The 21,141-nt window shown below is 45.6% G+C and overlaps 1 protein-coding gene across 1 annotated transcript in view; it reads right to left on the bottom strand.

The window, feature by feature from the left end:
* Positions 1–20,647, bottom strand: part of NEBL (nebulette) — a 354,941-nt gene extending 334,294 nt beyond the window's left edge. Inside the window, exons 1-2 of the mRNA XM_003357763.4 lie at positions 20,297–20,647; positions 18,885–18,979 (exon numbers count right to left, since the gene is read on the bottom strand). Of these exons, the coding sequence (XP_003357811.1) occupies positions 18,885–18,979; positions 20,297–20,365 (164 nt within the window). The 5' untranslated portion in view covers positions 20,366–20,647. The remainder of the gene's footprint in view (positions 1–18,884; positions 18,980–20,296) is intronic.

Raw genomic sequence — 21,141 nt, 5'->3', positions numbered from 1 at the left:
TCTCCTGGGAGCAAGAACAAGCCCTCAGAGAACGGTTTCACCGCTGTTTCCCAAGCTGACAATGCACGCGACGTTGACAACGCACACGATGTCACAAAGTAACGGTGTGGGTCGACGGGAGAAGGTGGTTACACCCTGAAAATAAGACCGGGGTCTGGAAACCGTGGTGTCACATAAAGAAACACATACTGCGGCCAAGGTCTAGTGATTCAAATGCAGATGAAACCAAGTGCTTGAGCGAGAGGAGAAAGGGGACATGCACCATAAATTTCATTGGTGAAAAAAAATCAAGCATATTGAATATCTTTTTCAAAAAATTCCATGTTTACTGTGTATATATTTCCTCTCTTCTTTACCATAAAACTAATAGGGCTAATTTTGCTTTACTTGCCTTTTGTGAGATGAATCTGTTAAGGGTTGAATCCTCTCTAAAAAGGTAAGTTTGAGGGAGTTCTTATAGTGGCTCCGTGGTGAACGAACCCGATTAGCATCTGTGAGGATGCAGGTTCAATCCCTGGCATCGCTCGGTGGGTTAAGGATCTGGTGATGCCATGAGCTGTAGTGTAGGTTGCAGACATGGCTCGCATCTGGCGTTGTTGTGGCTCTGGCACAGGCCGGCTGCTACACCTCCGATTAGACCCCTAGCCTGGGAACCTCCATATGCCACGGGGGCAGTCCTAAAAAGACCAAAAAAAAAAGATAAGTTGAAGTCCTAACCCCCCCCCAGACCTCAGAGCACAGCCTTAGGTACAGACAGGATCTTTACATAGGGAAAACAGCCACAGTGAGGTCATCAGAGTGGGGCCTGACCCAATATGACCACGTCCTTATGCAAAGGAGTGATGTCAACACAGACACACAGAGGGAAGGGGATGTGAAAAGGCAGGGAGGGAGAACCATCTCCAAGCCGAGGACAGCAGCTCCGACAGATCCTTCCCTCTCACCTCCCATCCCCAAAAAACCACTCCTGTGGACACCCTGATTTCGGATTTCTAGTCTCCACAACTGTGCCACAATAACAAGCCACTCAGGTTGCGGCGCTCTGTCCAGCAGGCTGAGCATACTAATACAGCAGCCATGAGAACTTTTTATTTTGATCTTCCCAAACTACCTCTGCACTGATGCATAGAATTTTGCCAGCAATTAATGTCAAATTTATTAGGCTGTAATTTCTACAATCTGTCTCTTCTTCCCCTTTGTCAAACTTGGCACATCTTCCCATCTCCAAAACTCCCAACGCTCTCTTTTGCGGATAATTTCTCAAAAAGAATAGACAATGGTGAGAATAACTAATGCTTAGGTGGTATCAACACTGTCAACTGCTTACATAGATTATCTGATCTGTTCCTAAGAGTAAACAGAAGACATAGTAAGTGCTATTATTACCATCAGCGGAGACCCAGCCTCATCTAGTGGAAGGGCTGACATGACATCACTTTACAGAAAGGGAGGAGAGGTGCAGCCCCTTAGTAACTAAGCCAGACGAGTCCACTGTCAACTCTCCCACCTCTGCTCCTATTGTGAAGGGCCAGGGCTCCACGGCTTCCCTTCCAGGACCACGTCTACAGGGTCTTCTCAGGACCCTATGATGCTATTCATCTGGATCTAGAGATTCAAACTTCTTTTGTTACCATGAAGAATGGCTTCATGTCTAGCTATCGACTCTACTAAGCTTTACTTAACTGTTTAATGCTATTTGTGGGTCTTTTCCTAGGTGTAAATATCTTCTTTGTTGAAAGAATAAAGGCCAACTAGGGACTGAGTCATTGTGCTTTTTTCTTTATCGTCTTTATTATCCCAGAATCTTCCCCAAGCCACAGTTCATCATTTTTCTCAGAACACAAGTGTTTTTAAAACTCTGTCTTGAGAATTTTTCACAAGCCATTGCTCACGTTGGCTGTTAGCTTTCTTGATCCTACTCTTACAGGGCATTTTTGTGCATTTGTGCATTTTTTTTTTAATTTTATGGCTCCACATGTGACATACAGAAGTTCCTGGACCAGAGACTGAATCCGAGCTGCAGCTGCGACCTATGCCACAGCTGTAGCAACAATGGATCCCTTTAACCCACTGCACCGGGCAGCACTGCAGCCGGATTCTTCACCCACTTTCCAATGCCAGGAACATCCTCCTCCATTTCTGGATTCTCAGTTTCCCATCTTTTAAACTGTGTGTCTTATTAATCGGAGGTGAGAAAGCTCTGGGGGTGATGCCCTATGTTGCTTTTTTGTCTTTCGGGTTTTGTTTTAAGAGGCATTCCTCATTTTCTCCCTCACTGGAATGATTAACATGTTTTAAATCAGAACTTTATTTCAAACTCTTCCATCTCGTGGAGCGCCCTTCTTTTTATTCCTCCTTTCATTTACCCAGTAGATCTTTATTAAAGGTCAACTGTGAGCCAAGGACCATTCCAGTCCCTGGGTATCCAGGGGAAATGGAACTCTACATGGCTCCTGGCTCACAGTTTCTCGTAACCTAGGGCTGCCTCTCGCTTCTCACACTCTGTGAACAGGTTTCCTGGAGTCTGGGGTGTGGTGGGACCAGCCAGCTCTCCTTTCACTCCCATGAACTTCAAGGTCACACAGACCACCTGCTCCAAAATCCCTCCAGTCACTCTCTCTCCAACTCATGCTTCCTTATTTTCCACATGAAGTCCGAAGAGCTTGAAAACAGTGAAACAATAAACAAAAGCAAATCGAAAAAGCAACTGATCTTCTCTCTTAAACTTTCAGAACCGTCTTGGTCAAGCCTCCCTTTGCCCTGCATCCAGCTCTGTGCCGAAGTGTGAGTATGTTGAGAAAGCACAGTTACCTTCCCCATCACATCAGGGCCCAGGTCCACCCTGAAGTGGTTTCTCCCTCATTTCATCCTCGTCCAAAGGTTCTCCAACATTTCTTCACCTTCCGGTTTCTTTCCTTCTATACATGGACCCACCAATCAGATCTGTTTCTTTTTAGCACAGCGAGCCCCTCGGCCACCGGGATTTAGTTAGCAGCACACCAGCAATATCTCCAGATCTTAGGAACCATCATCAGTGTCTACGCTTTGGTCCAGACAAGCAGGACCGTCAATCTTCCCCTGCTGGTCTCTTCGGAAGATATCTTGATCCTTCCTCCATTCTCCTGTCAGATACTTCTTTTTCTTTCTTTTTATCTTGTTCAGTAGCTTTATTGTTTAAAGCCAAGACTGAGAACCGTCTCACAGTTGTCTTTACACCCCTCGGAAGTTTGTACACGATTGCCTTGCATTTGACATGATTGCCACAAATATCTGTTTAACTGAATTAAGAGTATTGTGAGACCTCATGTCCACATTCTCTAGATGAAGAGCCCCCTGCCAGAAAACTGAAAGCAGTAATGAAAACCACTAAACTGAACACAGATTCTTTATCCTCAAATAGAATGAAAGGAGGTGTCATCAAACTGTCCACGGAACTTCTACAAAACCTTCCCTTAGAGCGAACATTATGCATAGCATCTCAGCACCATCTTCTCCCTGGAGATCTCTCCCTGCCTGTTAAAAAGACATTTGGACATGGTCAGATCTGGACGTGTTTGATTCTAGAAATAAGTGACAAATGTAGGCAAGAAGAGACCTGGAGAGAAAAAAATAAAACAAGAGTTTCTATATATTGGGAATGTGTAGGTATATGGAGCTGGACTGAACTCTTTACACATAACAAGCTCTAATATCACTGCCTCCCATTTACAGATAAGGACAGATGACGAAACTGTGGCAAAGACCTCTTGAGTAACTTGCCCGCTAGTGAGTGGCAGGATTGGGATCTGAAGTCAGGCCAACTGGCTGCAGAGTCTTTACTCTCTGTGCTAGGCTGCCTCTTCAAAATGACTGTTAACCTTTCCTCTTCTTTTCTTAAACTTTTATACAATTCTTAAATTCCCTTTACAGTTATTACAAACTATTGGTTATGTGCCCCCGTGTTGTATACAATACATCCTTGAGCCTGTCTTACACCCAACAGTTTGCACACTTGGGTCCTTCTTTATGTTATCACCTGTTTTCTCCTGCCAGGGAATTAATTTTTAAATCCCGAGTAGCAATCTCTCTTGACCCACTTGTCTACACCAGAGAAAGACGGCAGCATCGGGAGGCTGACTATCAAATAAAGGGCTGCTTTTGGCATAAAGGTGCTTTTCAAGTCAATCCACACGTAATGTATTCAGTGGCTCTTGTATACCCATCACTGCAAAAAGGAAAACCAAGCTGCTTTTCTTTCAACATCTGTCAAACTGCCAGGACGCAGGACACTTCCTGGGCGGAAGCCCCTGTGTAGAAATTATAGGTGCTTTCACTGACCACTCGGCTCCTCGGGAACATGTAACACAAGAGGCACACAAATAAGCCAGCTTCCTGACTCCTGGCCAATTAAACCTGTCGTTACATAACAACCATTTACAAAAAAAAAAAAAAGACCACAGAGGCAAACCCTTTAAACAGGATTTTCCTTCTTTAGCAGCCTCTGAGGAAGAACTGTTCTAATATGGTGTTTCTATTCCTGACAGGAATAACCCTTAATTATTATGTGCCTTAAGCATCTAGACATGCGAAAATAGAATTTCACTTCATGTTAAGAAAACCAGAGAATTACAGACAAGGTTTTAAACACCGAGAGAGGGAGCCTGGCTCGGGGGTGGGGAGGCGGGGGAAGAAGCACTGATCCCAAGGCATTGTTTTCCAGGTTCTGGAAATCTGGGAGAAGAGACAGCACCAAAGGAAATCACTAAAGAAAATTAAATTCTTCCACAGAGAATGTAAAGACTTTACAGTTCTCAGGGATTAACGCATTAATCCCTGATTACATTTTGTCCAGGAAATAAATAAATCATACCCATTTTCAGAAAAAAAAAAAATATGGACAGACAAGTGAATAGGTTCATGGCCTGATGTCTGCAACACAGGAGTCATGCCAAAGACTTCTGAAAAACATAGTTGTAACAAAGTGATTTTACCAACTACCTTTGCAGACAAGATTCTTCTTGCCACCTTTTGTTTGGCTGCATGTCAGTGACCGATGATCTAGCCATACTACATTTCAATATTTTACCTAATCCCTGGAAGCCTAGCTACTGTTCACGTCTAAACACAGCCGGCTCCGCTGCAATCGCCACTCAGATCCTCATGGAAAGAAAGTCTATTCCTTCCTGTTGAGTCTGCTCTTAAGAAGCTGTGCTGCTCAGACAACCAGAGGGGCTGGCTGGGCCCCCAACAAAGCTGGCTGGGCAGTGTGCTCTGTGGAGTGGACACTCCCCAAGCACACGGTAGGGCTAAAGCAGAAAGAGGTGGAGTTCCCATCCTGGCTCAGAGGTTAATGAACCTGACTAGTAACCATGAGGATTCAGGTTCAATCCCTGACCTCGCTCAGTGTGTTAAGGATCCCACGTTGCTGTGAGCTGTGGTGTAGACTGCAGACAGCTGTAGCTCCAATTCGACTCCTAGCCTGGGAACCTCCATATGCTGCAGATGCGGCCCTAAAAATAAATAAATAAATAAAAATTAAAAAATAATAAATAAATAAATTAATAAAAATAAAGTAGACAGAGGTGACTGGGATTATTCTTGCCCTCAAGGATATAATTTGCACATGATATCACTTTTATGTGGAATCTTTAAAAATTCATGCAGATGAATGTATTTACAAAACAGAAACAGACTCTCAGACACAGAAAACAAACTTATGGTTGCCAAATGGGATGGGGGGAGAGATAAATTAGGAGTTTGGGATGAATATATACACACTACTATAAAAGAGGTAAATGACAAGGACCTACTACTGTATTGCATGGGGAACTATATTCATTATCTTATAGTAACACATAAAGGGAAAGAATCTGAAACAGAATATACAGGAGTTCCCGCTGTGGCCCAATGGGATAGGCGGTATCTCTGTAGCGCCAGGACACAGGTGCAATCCCCGGCCTGACATAGTGGGTTAAAGGATCTGGTGTTGCAACAGCTGTGGCATAGGTTGCAACTGCAGCTCGTATCAGATCCCTGGCCCAGGAACTCCAATATGCTGTGGGGCAGCTAAAAAAGAAAAAAAAAGAGACCATATATATTCTTTATCTATCACATTATATATTTTTATATGACCCACTTTGCTGTAACACAGCACTGTAAATTAACTATACTTCAAATTTAAAGGGGGGAAAGGAAGAAGGTAATTTGCTAATAGGAAAGACTTGTTTACTTATAAAAACCAAATCAAGGGTTATATCAAGGGTCCCCCCACAAAGAGGTCCTCACACCCAGCTCCTGTGCAAAGGCATCAACCCTGTAAGTCTCGCACAGCTTTTACTGACTGACGACATAGATAGGGCAGGTTTTAGATCATCATTCTTGTCATAACGTGACAGGCAGGCTCATGTGTGAAAGCACAACCCTGCCTCAACACTGCCAACAGGACATCTGATGAGCACAGCGAGAAGCAGGCCTGCTGTATAATAATCAGTTTGACGAGCATTAGTCCCTGGTTGCTGGGACATAGTCTCAATAGTTGGAGCTTCCCAAGTAACTGGAAATAGCTTGGATGGTCATGAGTCCCTGGGTGCGTACCTGAGCTATGCTAACAAGATGCTTAGAATGGGGCTGGCCACTCCAGAAACCATCTGATTGGGGGGTGGGGCTTTGAGTCAGATGGTATGACTGGACCTCCTCTAAGCAGGGGAGAGGGGCTGGGGTCTGAATAATCACATGACCAAAGAGTCATCATGCCTACATGATGAAGCTCCACTAAAAACTCTGGACACCAAAGCTCCAAATTTGGTGGAGATTTCTGGCTTGTGGATGCATGGACATGTCAGGAAGCAGGGGACAGGCACCTCCTGATTCCACAGGGCAAGGACAGAGAGGCCCTCGTGTTCAGGACCCTCCCAGATCTGGTCCTATGTGACTGGTCCTGACTTGTGCCCTGTAGGATAAAACAATAATCTGAACCATCGGACTTCCCTGAGTTTTGTGAGTCATTCTAGAAAACTCTCAAATTGACCTCTCCCCAAATTTGCAGCTAGTTGTTCTGAAGTGCTGTTGGCCTGGGGACGCCTAAACTTGCAGTGGCATTTGAAGCGAGGGGGGTTTTATTGGGGACTGAACCCTTCACTTAGGGAGTGGATGCTAATCCCGGGTGGCCTGCATCAGAAGTGCATTGTGGGACTGCAACACTCATTCTCAATTCCTGAAACACAGGCCAGAAATAATCCCTTTAAGAAGCAAAGCTCTTGCAGCTGACTTGACCCTCCCCACCTCAAGCCAGCTCCAACCCCAGGCTGAGAACCGTCCACTGGTCCAATCTCAGCAGGAAACCATCCTGAATGGGTAGACAAACACAGTTCTAGTACCAGGCAGGCTTTTTGATAAATGATACAATTGAAGTATAAAAACTCCAAAGGGCGCACAAAGAGAGTGTCCAGTAATTGCCTGAGAGACTCAGAATGGCTTCACAAAGGTTGTCACAGCTGTGTGCCTTCCAGAGGAAAGAAACTTTAAAAGAGGGCAGGGCGGGACAGCCTAAGAGCAGGGTGAGGAAAGGGTCGGATCACAGTGTCAAGTTTAACAGCGATGAAAATCCGCCCTAACTTTTATTCCCTCATTACTGTGTACCTGAAACTGTGGCTAACCTTCCTATTTGATACTCCAACGACTCCTTAATCCTATGTGGCAGATCTTATTATGATACCCATTTTACAGGTAAGGGCACTGAGACTTCGGCTGAGAAACCTGACGAAGGCATCCAAGCTGGCGGTCCAGTGTGGCTGGAGAGGAGGGTGAGAGGAAGCAGATAAAGGCAGGCAGACTGCGACAGGGCCTGGGTGTCTATCAGGAACCCTTTTTTTTTTTCCTGTAGGCAGTGGGGAGCCATCAGAGCTGGGTGTATAAGGGAATTACATGACCGCAATCATAGTTTCAAAAGATAAACTGTGGTGGTGGGAAAAGCACTCAAAAAGAGAAAGACAGGGTGAGGTGAGGCAAATCATTACATTTAGAAAGGCTAGGCCATGCGTTTCTACTGTAAGCACAGGGAACTAGAGCCATGGGATAGACCGTGATGGAAGATAACACAAGAAAGGGAATGTATATAGATGCACGACTGCATCACCTTGCTGTAGAGCAGCAATTGACAGAACAGGGAAAATCAACTATTCTTTGATAAAAAGCAATTTTTTTAAAAGACAGAGAGAGGGACTAGAACAGGGAGACCACGTAGGGGACGATGATGAGCTCCCTGGACAAATATGATGAGAGCCGGAACCAGGGAACAGAGACATGGGGGTGGGGATGAAGGACAGGTGGAGGATGCAGGCAGAGGTGGGCTCCAGGTGGAGGGCGGGATGCGTGGCCAGGAGAGGATGGTGCAGACATCCAAAGAGACCATCCGAAACGCACCTGGTTACGCATCTTTTGGTACCGTTTACAGTGTGCACTTTCTGCACTGTGACTGATGCCCCTGTGTGTTGCCTCAGTTTGATGGAGTTCATGCCCTTGATCCCATAACAGATGATGGAGGCAGACTTAAAGACCAAATTCAGGGAGTTCCCGGGGTGGCGAAGCAGAAACAAATCCAACTAGTATCCACGAAGATTCGGGTTCGATCCTTGGCCACACTCAGTGGGTCGGGAATCTGGCATTGCCGTGAGCTGTGGTGTAGGTCGCAGACACAGCTTGGATCCTGAGTTGCTGTGGCTGTGGTGCAGGCCAGCAGCTGTAGCTCTGATTCGAGCCCTAGCCTGGGAACTTCCATATGCCGTGAGTATGGCCATAAAAAGCAAAAAAAAAAAAAAGCAAAAAAGCAAAACAAAGACCGAATTCAGTACCAGCAGGTAACCGTCTAACTCCACAACCACCCAGATCTCTGGTCCCCGGCTGAGCACAGCCATCCCATGTCTCCATGCTCTCTGTGTGGTGGACCCTCACCTGCTGTGGATGGATGATGAGTATCAGGATTTCTGCCTACATGGCTTTTTACACTGCAGAGATGAAGCAGAAGTATACCAGGCCACCAGTCTAGGAATCGATCTGAGGCTATTCCAAAGTACACACATCACACTGGTCTTATAGCTCTTCCTAGAGCTCAGTGGGAATGAGTCAGAGACACAGAATGTGGGGAAGTAAACAGAAGCTGAACACAATGCAACTCCTTCAAGGACCCCACCCAGAAAAACGCACAGCAGATCACAGATAAAATGAATGCTGGGTTTCTAGTGCTAGGACAAATGATCCTTGCCATTCAAACTCCGTCCTTCCTACAATTTCCTGTTTTCTGGTTGTGCCTGTGCCTCAGGTTCAGTGAGAGAGGCTGCAGAACTGTTTGATTCAGTAGCAGAACTTTTCCACCCACAATACATGGAAGTTCCCAGGCTAGGGTCTGAATGACAGCTGCAGCTGCTGGCCTACGCCACAGCTTGCAGCAATGCTGGATCCTTAACCCACTGAGCGAGGCCCGGATTCAACCCACATCCTCATGGATACGAGTCAGGTTCATAACTCACTAAGCCACAACAGGAACTCCTGATTCATTTGCCAACTTTAGAATCAATAATCACCCTTTACCAAAGATGATTATTTACTACACTTAGCGTGGTAATAATTTCATGATGTCTGTCATTCAAATCATGATGCCATATACCTTAAACTTACACAGTGAAGTGTATCAATTGTGTCTCAATAAAACTGAAAGAAAAAAGTAAATAAATAAAAAATCACCATCATCCTTTTACCAGTTACATGAATGTTTTGGACATTCAGCTCACAAATATTATTCTAGCTTCCCCTTCACACACTGCAAAAAGCCTAGCTCTTCCCAGTAATGCTGATTATAAGAGAACCGAAACAGAAAGGGAGAAGAAAAGAAATTTGACTTCCCGTTTCTCTGGAGACAGAGCTTTGAGGGGGCCTGAAACTCCAGATGATGAGGGTGTCACGTGTGGGTATGTCTGCTGCTCCCTCACTCCTGACATTCCCAGGAATCACTCGAACTTTAAAGCACTCATCTGAAAGTGCTTAAAGAAGACATACCGAAATGCACGCTTACACGGGCCCTTGACACATAATCAATAGTCCTTTAAGCGCACACATCTATATCTTGCATTAACCTTGCATCTCACCGTGATTTAGGAGACATTTGCTGTGCTTCGTCTCCAAATCTTTTCTAATCCTACATCACTCCATAACAGATAGATCATCATAAAGAGACGGAAACATTTTCAAATGCACAGAACTCAGGACAGGAGCTGTAAACTCGATCTTCTATAATGATTTCAAAGGATACACAAATTCATTCGACGTCATCAATGGTTCAATAGGCCAGCTAGGAATCAGAGCATTTTGCATATGTGCTGGAAACGTTCTATTTGGTTCAAATACAGTGTCTCCTTCCCTCGCTTTCAATCATCCAGTTTTAACAAAAACAAAAAAAAACAAACCAAAACACCTGTCATCTTCCCACATCAGGTCAATGGGCAAAAGGTCTAATTTTTTTCTCTGCAGTACGTTACCAAAAAGTCAGACAAGGCAGATTACAATGGATGCAAACTAGAACTCCTACAATTCTCAACATCCTTCCACAGAAAGTTGCTTTTAACAATGTGACATTCTCTCCTCTCTTTAAGGAAGAAAATATGAGACAATAACTTTCAATTTATTGTAAATAAGAGACGGGACTAACATTTGGGTACTAATAAGTGTCATCTGATGTGGTAAGACTTGCAAATATCCCCCCCCCATTTCATTTCTATGAAGTTCCTCTTAGGTAGACATTATTATTCCATGTTACAGATTATAATTAAGACCAGAAGAAACTAAATGAGGAGTTCCCGTCGTGGCTCAGTGGTTAATGAATCCGACTAGGAACGATGAGGTGTCGGGTTTGATCCCTGGCCTTGCTCAGTGGGTTAAGGACCCAGCGTTGCCGTGAGCTGTGGTGTAGGTCGCAGATGCGGCTCAGATCCCATGTTGCTGTGGCTCTGGTGTAGGCCAGTGGCTACAGCTCCAATTAGACCCCTAGCCTGGGAACCTCCATATGCCATGGGAGCGGCCCTAGATAAGGCAAAAAAAAAAAAAAAAAAAAAAAGAAAAAAAGAAAGAAAGAAAGAAAAGGAAACTAAATGAGCTTCCATAAAGAATCTTTTTGAAAGGTATCATATTATGAAACCAAGCCTGTAAGCAATGAAAGGAAATTCCACCACATTCATTTTTGACTGGCAAAGGTGAACAGGTAAGGCTATTCCTTCCGTGAAAGGACTTTATCCTTTGCTGAGATCTGGCCACCAGATCACCATTCAGGCTCCAAAAGGCCTTAGGGACCACACTCTGAGCTGCAGCAGGACCGTCACGCATACTGGCGCAGTTCATCTCTACTGAGCACTAAGTGCCAGGCTCTGCGGATGCAGGGTGAACAAGACAGATGCCCTGAGTCAGCCCACGCTGGAAGATGGTACAGACGGGTGGGCTTTTGGCTCCTAGGTAGGCTGGTGAGGGTCTGATAGCTAAGCTGAGTCCTGAAGGATGATTAGGTCTGGGACAAGGTGTAGCCGGCACAGAGTGAAAGCAGTTGCTGTCTCAATCCATGAACTTACTGCACAGCGCTGTTCATTCTGGCAACTTCCAATGCTCTCTGATGATGCACAGGGCATTGAAAATTTGAAACTTAGCTAGTGGGGTTTTTGGACCACCACTTCTGAAAAGTATTTTTATACATCATGCTGCAATACACACTTTATGCATTACTTCCAGATGGCCAAGAAGCATGTGAAAAATTGATCAACATCACTGATTATTAGAGAAACGCAAATCAAAACTACTATGAGGTACCACCCCACAATAGTCAGAATGGCCATGATTAATAAGTTCACAAATAACAAATGCTGGAGAGAGTGTGGAAAAAAGGGAACCCTCCTACACTGTTGGTGGGAAAGTAAATTGGTACAACCGCTATGGAAAACAGTATGGAGGTACCTCAAAAAATTAAATATAGAACGACTATATGACCCAGCAATCCCACTCTTGGGCATGTATCCAGACAAAACTTTACTTGAAAAAGATACGTGTTCACTGCAGCACTATTCACAATAGCCAAGACATAGAAACAATCTAAATGTCCACCGACAGATGAATAGATTAAGAAGATGTGGTATATACACAGTGGATTACTACTCAGCTATAAAAAAGAACAAAATAATGCCATGTGCAGCAACATGGATGGAACTACAGACTCTCATACTAGGCGAAGTCAGAAAGAGAAAGATGAAGAATACCATATGATATCACTTATATCTGGAATCTAATATACAGCACAAATGAACCTTTCCACAGAGAAGAAACTCATGGACTTGGAGAACAGACTGGTGGTTGCCAAAGGGGAGGGGGAGGATGTGGGATGAACTGGGAATCTGGGGTTAACAGGTGCAGACTATTGCCTTTGGAATAGATAAGCAATGAGATCCTGCTGTATAGCACTGGGAACTATGTATAGTCACTTATAGATAGAGCCTGATGGAGGATAATGGGAGAAAGAGTGTACGTGTGTGTGACTGGGCCACTTTGCTGTACAGGAGAAAACTGACAGAACACTGTAAACCAGCTATAACAGAAAGAATAAAAATCATTTTAAAAAACTATTTGCCAAAATGATAGTCTTTCCATCACTCAAATGCATTCTTATCTTTTCTCCTTTCGCTTTCTTTCTCTGCGTTCTAGACATACTCCTCCAATGGGTTGTAACCCACGGTGTGAAAAACATTGGTATAAACCTTTTAAGAGGTGTGACCCTCATTTCTTTGATATGTAGTTGACCCTTGAACAACACTGGTTTGAACCAGTGCAGGTCCACTTATACATGGATTTCTTTTTTTTTTTTTTTTTTTTCAGTAAATGCTACAGTACAACCTGATCCTTGCTGGCTGAATCTGAGAGACGGACCTAGAACCAGTCCCTGGAAGAGACCGAGGCACTTCCTCTTCTGCCTTCTGCCCTCTTTTTCCTCCTTCACCCCTCAAGACAGTACTAAATAAGAGTACGACTGTTTCCTAAAGGTCTGTTATGTGCCAGAAACTGGGCTGCAGCCTTGAGGTGCCGTCTCACCCAGCCATGGATTAAGCATCACTATTCCCATTTTACAGATGAAGAAACTGATGCTCAGTTATCAAGAGGTTCACTTAGTAGACCATGACAGAGCCAGAATTCAAATCCAGTTCTGTCTTGCTTCACAACTTCAATCACTCTTGTGACTTTCATGAAAAGGTCTTATGTAGTTAAAGCTGACTTAACAGAGAGAACTTCCCAGTCCTAAGACAACTCCGGTCCTTAGAGTGTTATCAAACCAGGTTTTGGAGGCCTAGGCAGATATACAGGAAATCAATGGTGGATAATCTCTCAGGTTCAAACTGAATTTCCTTCCTGGAGTTCCCCAGTAGCCTAACAGGTTAGGGATCCGGCATTGTCACTGCTGTAGTTCTATTCCTCGACTGGGAACTTCCATATGCCCTGGGTGCTGCCAAAAAAAAAATTTAATTTCCCTTCCACGTCCTCTGAGTACCCCTTAGTAAAAGCAGTGACGGGGAGTGACCACAGAGGATGGCAAATGAGAGGGACTGAGATGCTGGCCAATTATCCCCCTCCAGGCTGGCTGAGCAGAGCTGACCGTTCTGAATGGCCAATAACAGGGAGCGCCTTGCCCAGCCTCTTCCAGGCTGCAGACAGTCAATAAATATTCACAAGACGGAGCGCTAACACAGGCAGAGAGAAAGTAAACACAGCACATGGCTCTTGCTGGTTTATTTTTAAATTGTTCCAAAATTATGTTAAGTGAAACTATTTGGCAAGAAGGAATCTTCTTTGGAAGGATAAGGAAACATATTTAGCACAGACACTTGTGTCCTTTCAGCCCCCTAACTGGAGATGCGTTTGACACAGATACCAGCAATGATAACCATGGACAGGTCAGGACAAACATTCAGCCCCACCCAAAATGTCTGCAAAAGTGATGATTTGGGGAAATTACCGACAACGTTCCACTTGGTGATTGCACCATGAACTAGTTCTTCCCCTCGACCTAAAGTAACTTGATGTTTGGTGACAGTATAGTAACTGGCCAGTCACTGGCATTGCCATCTCTAAGTGATGATACTGCTCAGAATATTTTTAAAATTGATGTGTTTTGGGGTTTTTTTTGGCCAGGCCCATGGCAGGTGAAAGCTCCCAGGCCAAGGATCAAACCTGAGGCACAGCAGCAACCCAAGCCGCTATAATGACAACACCAGAGCCTTAACGTGCTGCACCACAAGGGAACTCCAGAACTGGTGTAATTTTACAAACACATAATGAATGCAATTCTGACACGTACACACAATAAATTACATAATTTATTTAACAAATGGCCTTGGGGGTTATATTCTTTGAGGGGCTTGCTGGGTAGCAATACATTTATACTTTGACTTGGCATATCAATTCACATACAAATACAAGCTGTTTTTTGTCTAACCAGCTAGTGTTATTTTCCCAGCACCTCTTAGCAATAAAAATATTGCCTAGTCTTTTCTTTGCAAGTTCCATGATGGAAAAAAATCCTGAATGTGCAAAAGAATCCACTGCCTGCTGATGAAACATAAAGGCTTATGAAAACATGGCATGTCCTCAAGTAGATCAGGTTGTTTTTAAATATTTTAATAGGGTACACTGCTGCATTAGGAACTAAATATGTATTATGTCTAATCTTACATCCAGTGTGTACTTACTTTGATCATTCTATCAAAAGATCAAAATTTAAATATTATGTAAATTATATTTTATACATGTGCTCCTTTGCATGAAATCAAACAGAAAACTTGTTTCTTCTCTAAACACATGAGAATATAAACAAGCAACGTATTTAAACTGAAGAAAATACTCACTACTTCATTCCGTTTAAAAAAAAAATGCCCCTGGGTATCGATTAAATAAAAAGCCTTTATGTTTTCTTAAAATAATCCTAAATGTCTGCTGATCCCTTCAAATTTTTACGCACATTTTAACATTTAAATATTAAACTTTACAGGTTAAGTTAATTATTTACGTTATTTTTACAAGAAATGCTATCTACGTCCTCTTGAAAGTGCTGAGGTTATGTAAAACAACAAAAATGACAGCAGAAATTAAAGAACTGATATTGAATCTCCAATAATCTAGAAAAGTAGTTATTTTCATAATAAATATAGTATGAAACTTAATTGGATCATGTTTCTTTTTCTTTTTTTAAAAAAGCAGCTATAAAAGACATTCTCATGACCACGAAGGAAATATAATATGGACAGGATTTTAAAAGTTATTATGAAATTTACATTAATTTCCTTTCTTTCTTTCCTTTTTTTTTTTTTTTTTTTTTTTTTTTTTTTTTTTTTTTTTTTTTGGCAGGAACTGTAGAAGTTCCTGGGAGAAGGGATCAAACCCAAGCCATAGCAGTGAAATGCCTCCTTAATCCACTGCACTACCAAGGGAACTCCTATGTTAATTTTCTTAAGAGTGATGTTGGCACTGTGATTCTTTAAGAAAAATATCCTTATTCTGAGTATATGTATGATATCATTTTTAGGGATGAAATATCTTGATGTATGAAACTAACCTGATGCCTGAAACTGACAAATGGTCCAACAATAATAAATATATGTGTATATATATATAGATAAAAATATGAAGCAAATGTTGCACAATGTTAATAAGAGATACATCTCAGTGGAGGGTACCCAGATGTTCACTGTATTGTCCCTTTAACCATTCTGACTATGTGAAAATTTTCTCAACAAAAAGCTGCAGGAGGGAAGAATAGTCATTTTCATTTAAGCACGTACATACATTGACTCCTGAGCCAAACTAGGTGCAGATAAAATATTACTTTACATGGACATAGAATGTTTCATTTTCCAGTAGCAGTATGCTTCAGAGAATCAATTTTCTACCACTGACCCAGAGAAATTATGGCAGCCCTTCTGGCCAAGACCACAGGGAACCGCTGATTGACACATACCACCTGATTTCAGAGCAGAAGCGTCAGGATCCCCAGAGGGTAACCTTCACTGACCAGCGAATTTACATGGCAGCCTGTGCCCTTGGAAAAATAAGGGTCAAGAACAGGGGCCTTCCAGCCTGGAACCTTCACAGCAGACAGAAACTGCAACTTTGCCAGGCTCATTTTCTGGGAGACATCATAGCAAGTGCGACATGAACATAAAGCGAAATTAAACCATCAACTCTACTTATTCACCCACTAAAGACGATTTCTGTCTTCCCCTGTCTGCTCAATAAAGTGAACCACCAGGTTTGACACTACAAAAAAAAAATTGGAGGGGAGTTCCCATCGTGGCACAGGGGAAACAAATTCAACCAGGAACCATGAGCTTGCAGGTTCGATCCCTGGCCTCGCTCAGTGGCTTAAGGATCCTGCGTTGCTGTGAGCTGTGGGATAGGTCGCAGACGGGGCTCGAATCTGGCATTGCTGTGGCTGTGGTGAAGGCTGGCAGCTATAGCTCCGATTAGACCCCTACTCTGGGAACCCCCATATGCCACAGGGGCAGTCCTAAAAAGACAAGAAAAAAAAAAAACAGAAAAAAGAAAAGAAAAAAAATCATAGCTGCTTCCCCCCCAAAAAAAACCAACTTAAACCTAATAGAATCACATTAGAAATTTTAGAAAGAAAATCTGTAAACATTCCATTTAAACATACCTAAAAGTATTAAAAATAAGACTCAACTCCATGAAACAATGTAGCAGGAAGTTTCCTATCTACAAAAAGAAGCTTTTTGTTTGGGGGTCCAAACCTCAACAGTTCTGGGCACTAGTTCACTAGGAAGTCCGAGGGCCAACCAGCCATCCATGACTTGCTGCAGAATCTGATACTCTTTTTTAACCGGAGTGAACTGAAATTCAGCTGTAAGCACTGACTTTTCAAGCAGACCGATGCAAGCAAAGACTCCACTTCAGTTACACCTCTTTTTTCTCTATTTTTATCATTTCTCTTTTTCTCTCTCATTCAATTCTTTATCTATATGTATTCTGTGTGTGTACATATGTATTTGTGTATGACTGTGTATATATATACATATATTACACGTCTATACATTATACATATATATACACGTACGCATACATATTTGTTGCTGTCTTCTTCTCTTCTCTCTTTCTCTTGTCCTTCCTCTTCCCTTCCCAATTCCTCCAGGCCTATGGGAGCTCCCAAAGGCACTGTTATCACCCAGTTAAACTTCAGGCAGTGAAACTATAAAGAATCCCAATGGATTAGCCCATGAAGCCTGATGGAATCAGGCCACAGGCTGGAAGAGTGAGAGGAAGAATGGTTCCCTTTCCTTTCGGAGTTCCCTGGTGGCGCTGTGGGTAACCAAGAGCAATTATCCTGTTTATGGGTGGTCAGGATCCCTCTTCCTCCTAGTTAGCGCTGTGTGCCTTTGATCTTTAACCAGCCATCTCTACCTCACTTTAAGAGAATCCGGCGACCACGAACTGCAATTGCATTTACTGCTTCACGTTATTCCGGTAGGAGGCACAATACAGGAGGGCTGCAACATCAGTGGTTTGGGACTATCTGTGGAGTTTACTTATCCAAGTCCTGAATTCTGTCCAATGCCACCATTCTCTGATTTCTTGAAAAGTTTCTAGTCTATGTGTTAGCACTATAAGCACTAAGCTAGGGCCAAAGGAAATACCAAGAGATATTTTAAAAAGTTATTCATCAGAGAGGTATGACCACATTACATTTGCTTACCAAAAACTGACCGTCTATGAAAACTCACTGCCATGCATGAAGACTGAATTAATCACAGTTCCTCCATCTCCAGGAGACCTCAACGAACCTGCTTCAAAAACTCCAGAGAGAATGACTCTCTGGCAGTGTTCCAGCCAGAAAGCCGGGGATCCTCTGCAGCCTCCAGGCCGGAGAAGTCCTCACAGGGGAACCAGGAAGAAGAAGGCTCAACAATCAGGGCCAAGAGCCCACGGCTGAACATATTCTGGGTGGGAGGATGCTCAAAAAATTGAGACACACATGCTGAGGGCAGCAAGGTGGCCACTTGGAGGAACTGGCCAATGTTTACCATTTGTAGGCTCTAGGAGGGATCTGAGCCCCTCACCAAGGCTTATCTTCTCAATGCCTCAATGTCTTCCTCTGACAAATGGGGCCATTAATAGTACCCTTCTAAGCCATAGGGTCTATAGTGACTGAAAGAGTCATTAACACATAAAGTGTTTAAAACAGGGCCTGACACATGGGAAGCACTGTATAAATGCTAGGTAATCGCTATTATCATAGGCGACCAAAAGCCTACCAAAGAAAACTTACCTTCTTTAATCCCCACCAACAGACCTACTCCTAACCAGCCAGAAGTACTCAGGTCTCAATTCTTTGGTTCCCTGTTTGAGCTCCAACATCTCTGGAGTGGTCTCAGCTAAGACCAAAGAAGCAAGACTCCTTTCTCTAAACGACTAGGTTCAGACAGAAAATGCAGTATGGCAACATCATATGATTAAAATGGAAACTGACATATGAATAATATATGCAAATCTATCTGACACGCATTTCCAAGCCCACATGTTCTCAGTGTGTAAGTTCTGCAGCTTCTGACAAATGTCCCTATCTCTGCCACACTGTGAACTAACCTCAACAACCAACCTTCTGGTTGAAGACACACACAAATTACCCTACACATTAGAAAGACATAAATGCAATGACCTTCAACAACGTACATGGTCCCAGAGTATGTGGCATAAACAGGTAATTGGCCACTGGCACACCTGGGTGACACAGTAAGCCAATTCTTCAGAACAGGCAAATCCACTCAATTCTATGCTCTGTTGCTGTGCCACACCTGGCACATCATGTTGACAGTACTTACGCATTACAATAGGGCTTCTTTTCATAGCCTTTGTAGTTGTTCATGTTGAGAGCCATCTTGCAGACTTCACAATGGAAACATCCTTTATGCCAATACTGAAAAAAAAAATATTTAAAATTTTGGTACAATGCCAGTTCTCTCCAGGAAGGGTACAGAAAGGAGACATTTTTAGTGCATCACAAGTCCCCGTATCTGAAAATACTACAACAAAATGATCGCAGGTACCAGTGGATGTTTGCCTAATTTCAGTTAAGTAAATAAAGCAGGCAGTTATTAAAACTGAGTTTTAAATGAATCCCCACCAAAACGTACAGACTCCAGTGGAAGAAATGACAAGGGCTCTGCCCATATCACACCTCGACGAGCAGCCCGAAAGGAGTTCTGCAATTGGTTAATGGAGAAATGGAGCCGGTGAAGTGGCTCCAAAAGGAAAACGAGTCCAAGTCAAAGTGCCTAAACACTGTTTGAGAGATCTCAATAAACATGTGTCCACCGGAAGTCAAGCAACCTGAGATGGCAGGAGGCGCACCATGTAAGTACCCCTGGTCCCCCATCCCTGTCCAGCTCCACTAAACTGCGGAAAGCTGGGCTCTGTCCGGGATGCCTGAAGGGATGACGACGTGCTCTTGGGAGGCATCATCTGTATGACCACACGCAAATTTCACTAGGACCTCCTCCGGCTGGACTCCATCGTCAGTCTCTCAGGACAGAGGCCAGCGTCTCTCTCCCAGGCTGTTCAACTCCATCCGCACCCAGGAAGGGCAGGGGAGCTGAGCTGCGGGGCCCGGGCTACAGCCGGTTCCTCTGGAATTCCCCAACCGGGTGGATTAGCCCCCCGCGGGTCCGGCTTGCCGCGCTGAGCCCCGGCTCCTGGGCGGGGATTATTCTTAGCAATGCGGCAGCGGCCGCCCCACGACATATTAATTACTATCTGCCTCTCCACCTCGCCGCCCTTACGAGAGGCGCCGGGGCAGGGGTGAGGTGGGGATGCGGACGCATCCTTGGGCGGGGGCGGCGGGGGCGGGGGTTGCGGGGCAGTGACAGGGCAGGAGTGGTGGTGAGAGGGGCGCGGCTCGCCGAACTGCTCCCGGGGGCCCCGCGTGGGCTCCCAGGGCCGCGGTCCGCCTGGCGCCCTCCGCCGCCGCTCGCTGCCGCCGCCGGCGCAGCCCCGCACCCCCGCCGCCCGCACCCCGACAAAAGGCTTTCCTGGTTCCTACAGCACGGTCGCCAAGCGTGCTCTCTGACACTCCTCGGGCATCTTCCTTCGTATGCCCTCACCCCGTGCCAAGACACACACACACATACACGCACAGACCCACTCTTCTCTTTCCATCGCAGATGCCAAAACTTCTCCAAGCAGGTGCAGCCCGGCGCCCGGCAGGTCCCGGCTGGCCCGGCGCCCCCTTGCTCACCTTATCCAGGCAGTTGACTTTCTCCGTGGGATACACTACTTTCCCGCAGCGGGCACATTGGGGGTTCATTGTCGCGGTTCCTGGGGGCGGCGAACAGGCGGCGGCGGCTGGGGGCTCCGAGGAGCCGCTGTGACATCCCCCGGCGATCCCCGCACCGCCTCCTGGCAGACGGGAGGGCGGCGGGAGGCCGGGCGCGGGGATCGGGAGTCTGCCCGGAGCCGGGGGCGAGCGGGCCGCGCGGCGCGCGGGGAGGCGGCGGGGGCGCGGGTGGGTGCGCGGCTGGGCCTGGCGCCGAGGGGCGGCCGCGCTCTCGTGCTCGGGCTCGGCTCCGGCTCGGGCTCCGCGCCGCTCGCTCTGCGTCGCTCGCACTCCAGGTACCGGTGACTCACAGAGACACTCGCTCCCGCCCCTCGCGCTCACTCGCTCCCCCGCCTCGCCGGTGACGCGCAGGCCAAACCCACCGGCGCGCCCCGACCGAAGTGGCAGGGAACGAGCACGTCGGGCCCCGGGGGAGGGCGGGCGAAGCGGGGGAAGGGGGAGGGCAGAGACCCGGAAAGCTCCGCAGACCGCTCGGCTGCGAAGGGGAGGCCTGGGAGCGAGCTTCGCGCGGCTGCCGCAGCGGGGGCGGCCAGGTGGGCGGCGGCGGCGGAGGAGGACCGCGGGGGGGCCGCGAGGGAGGGCTCAACCCCGCGCACGCCCTGCACCCCTTCCTCCTCTCTCCCCTGCCCAGCCGGGGGCTGCCCGGCTCCTAGGCCGATCTATGTTCCTGATGCCCAAAGGTCGCGGGGAACGCGAGGTGGGGGTGCGCCCGCCCCGGGTCGCGGGCAGCAGCGCACCGACGCCCC

The sequence above is a fragment of the Sus scrofa genome, chromosome 10, assembly GCF_000003025.6.
Source record: "Sus scrofa isolate TJ Tabasco breed Duroc chromosome 10, Sscrofa11.1, whole genome shotgun sequence".
NCBI lineage: Eukaryota > Metazoa > Chordata > Mammalia > Artiodactyla > Suidae > Sus > Sus scrofa.
Note: the sequence above shows the minus strand (reverse complement) of the source record. Positions and strands in the feature narration are given on the sequence as shown.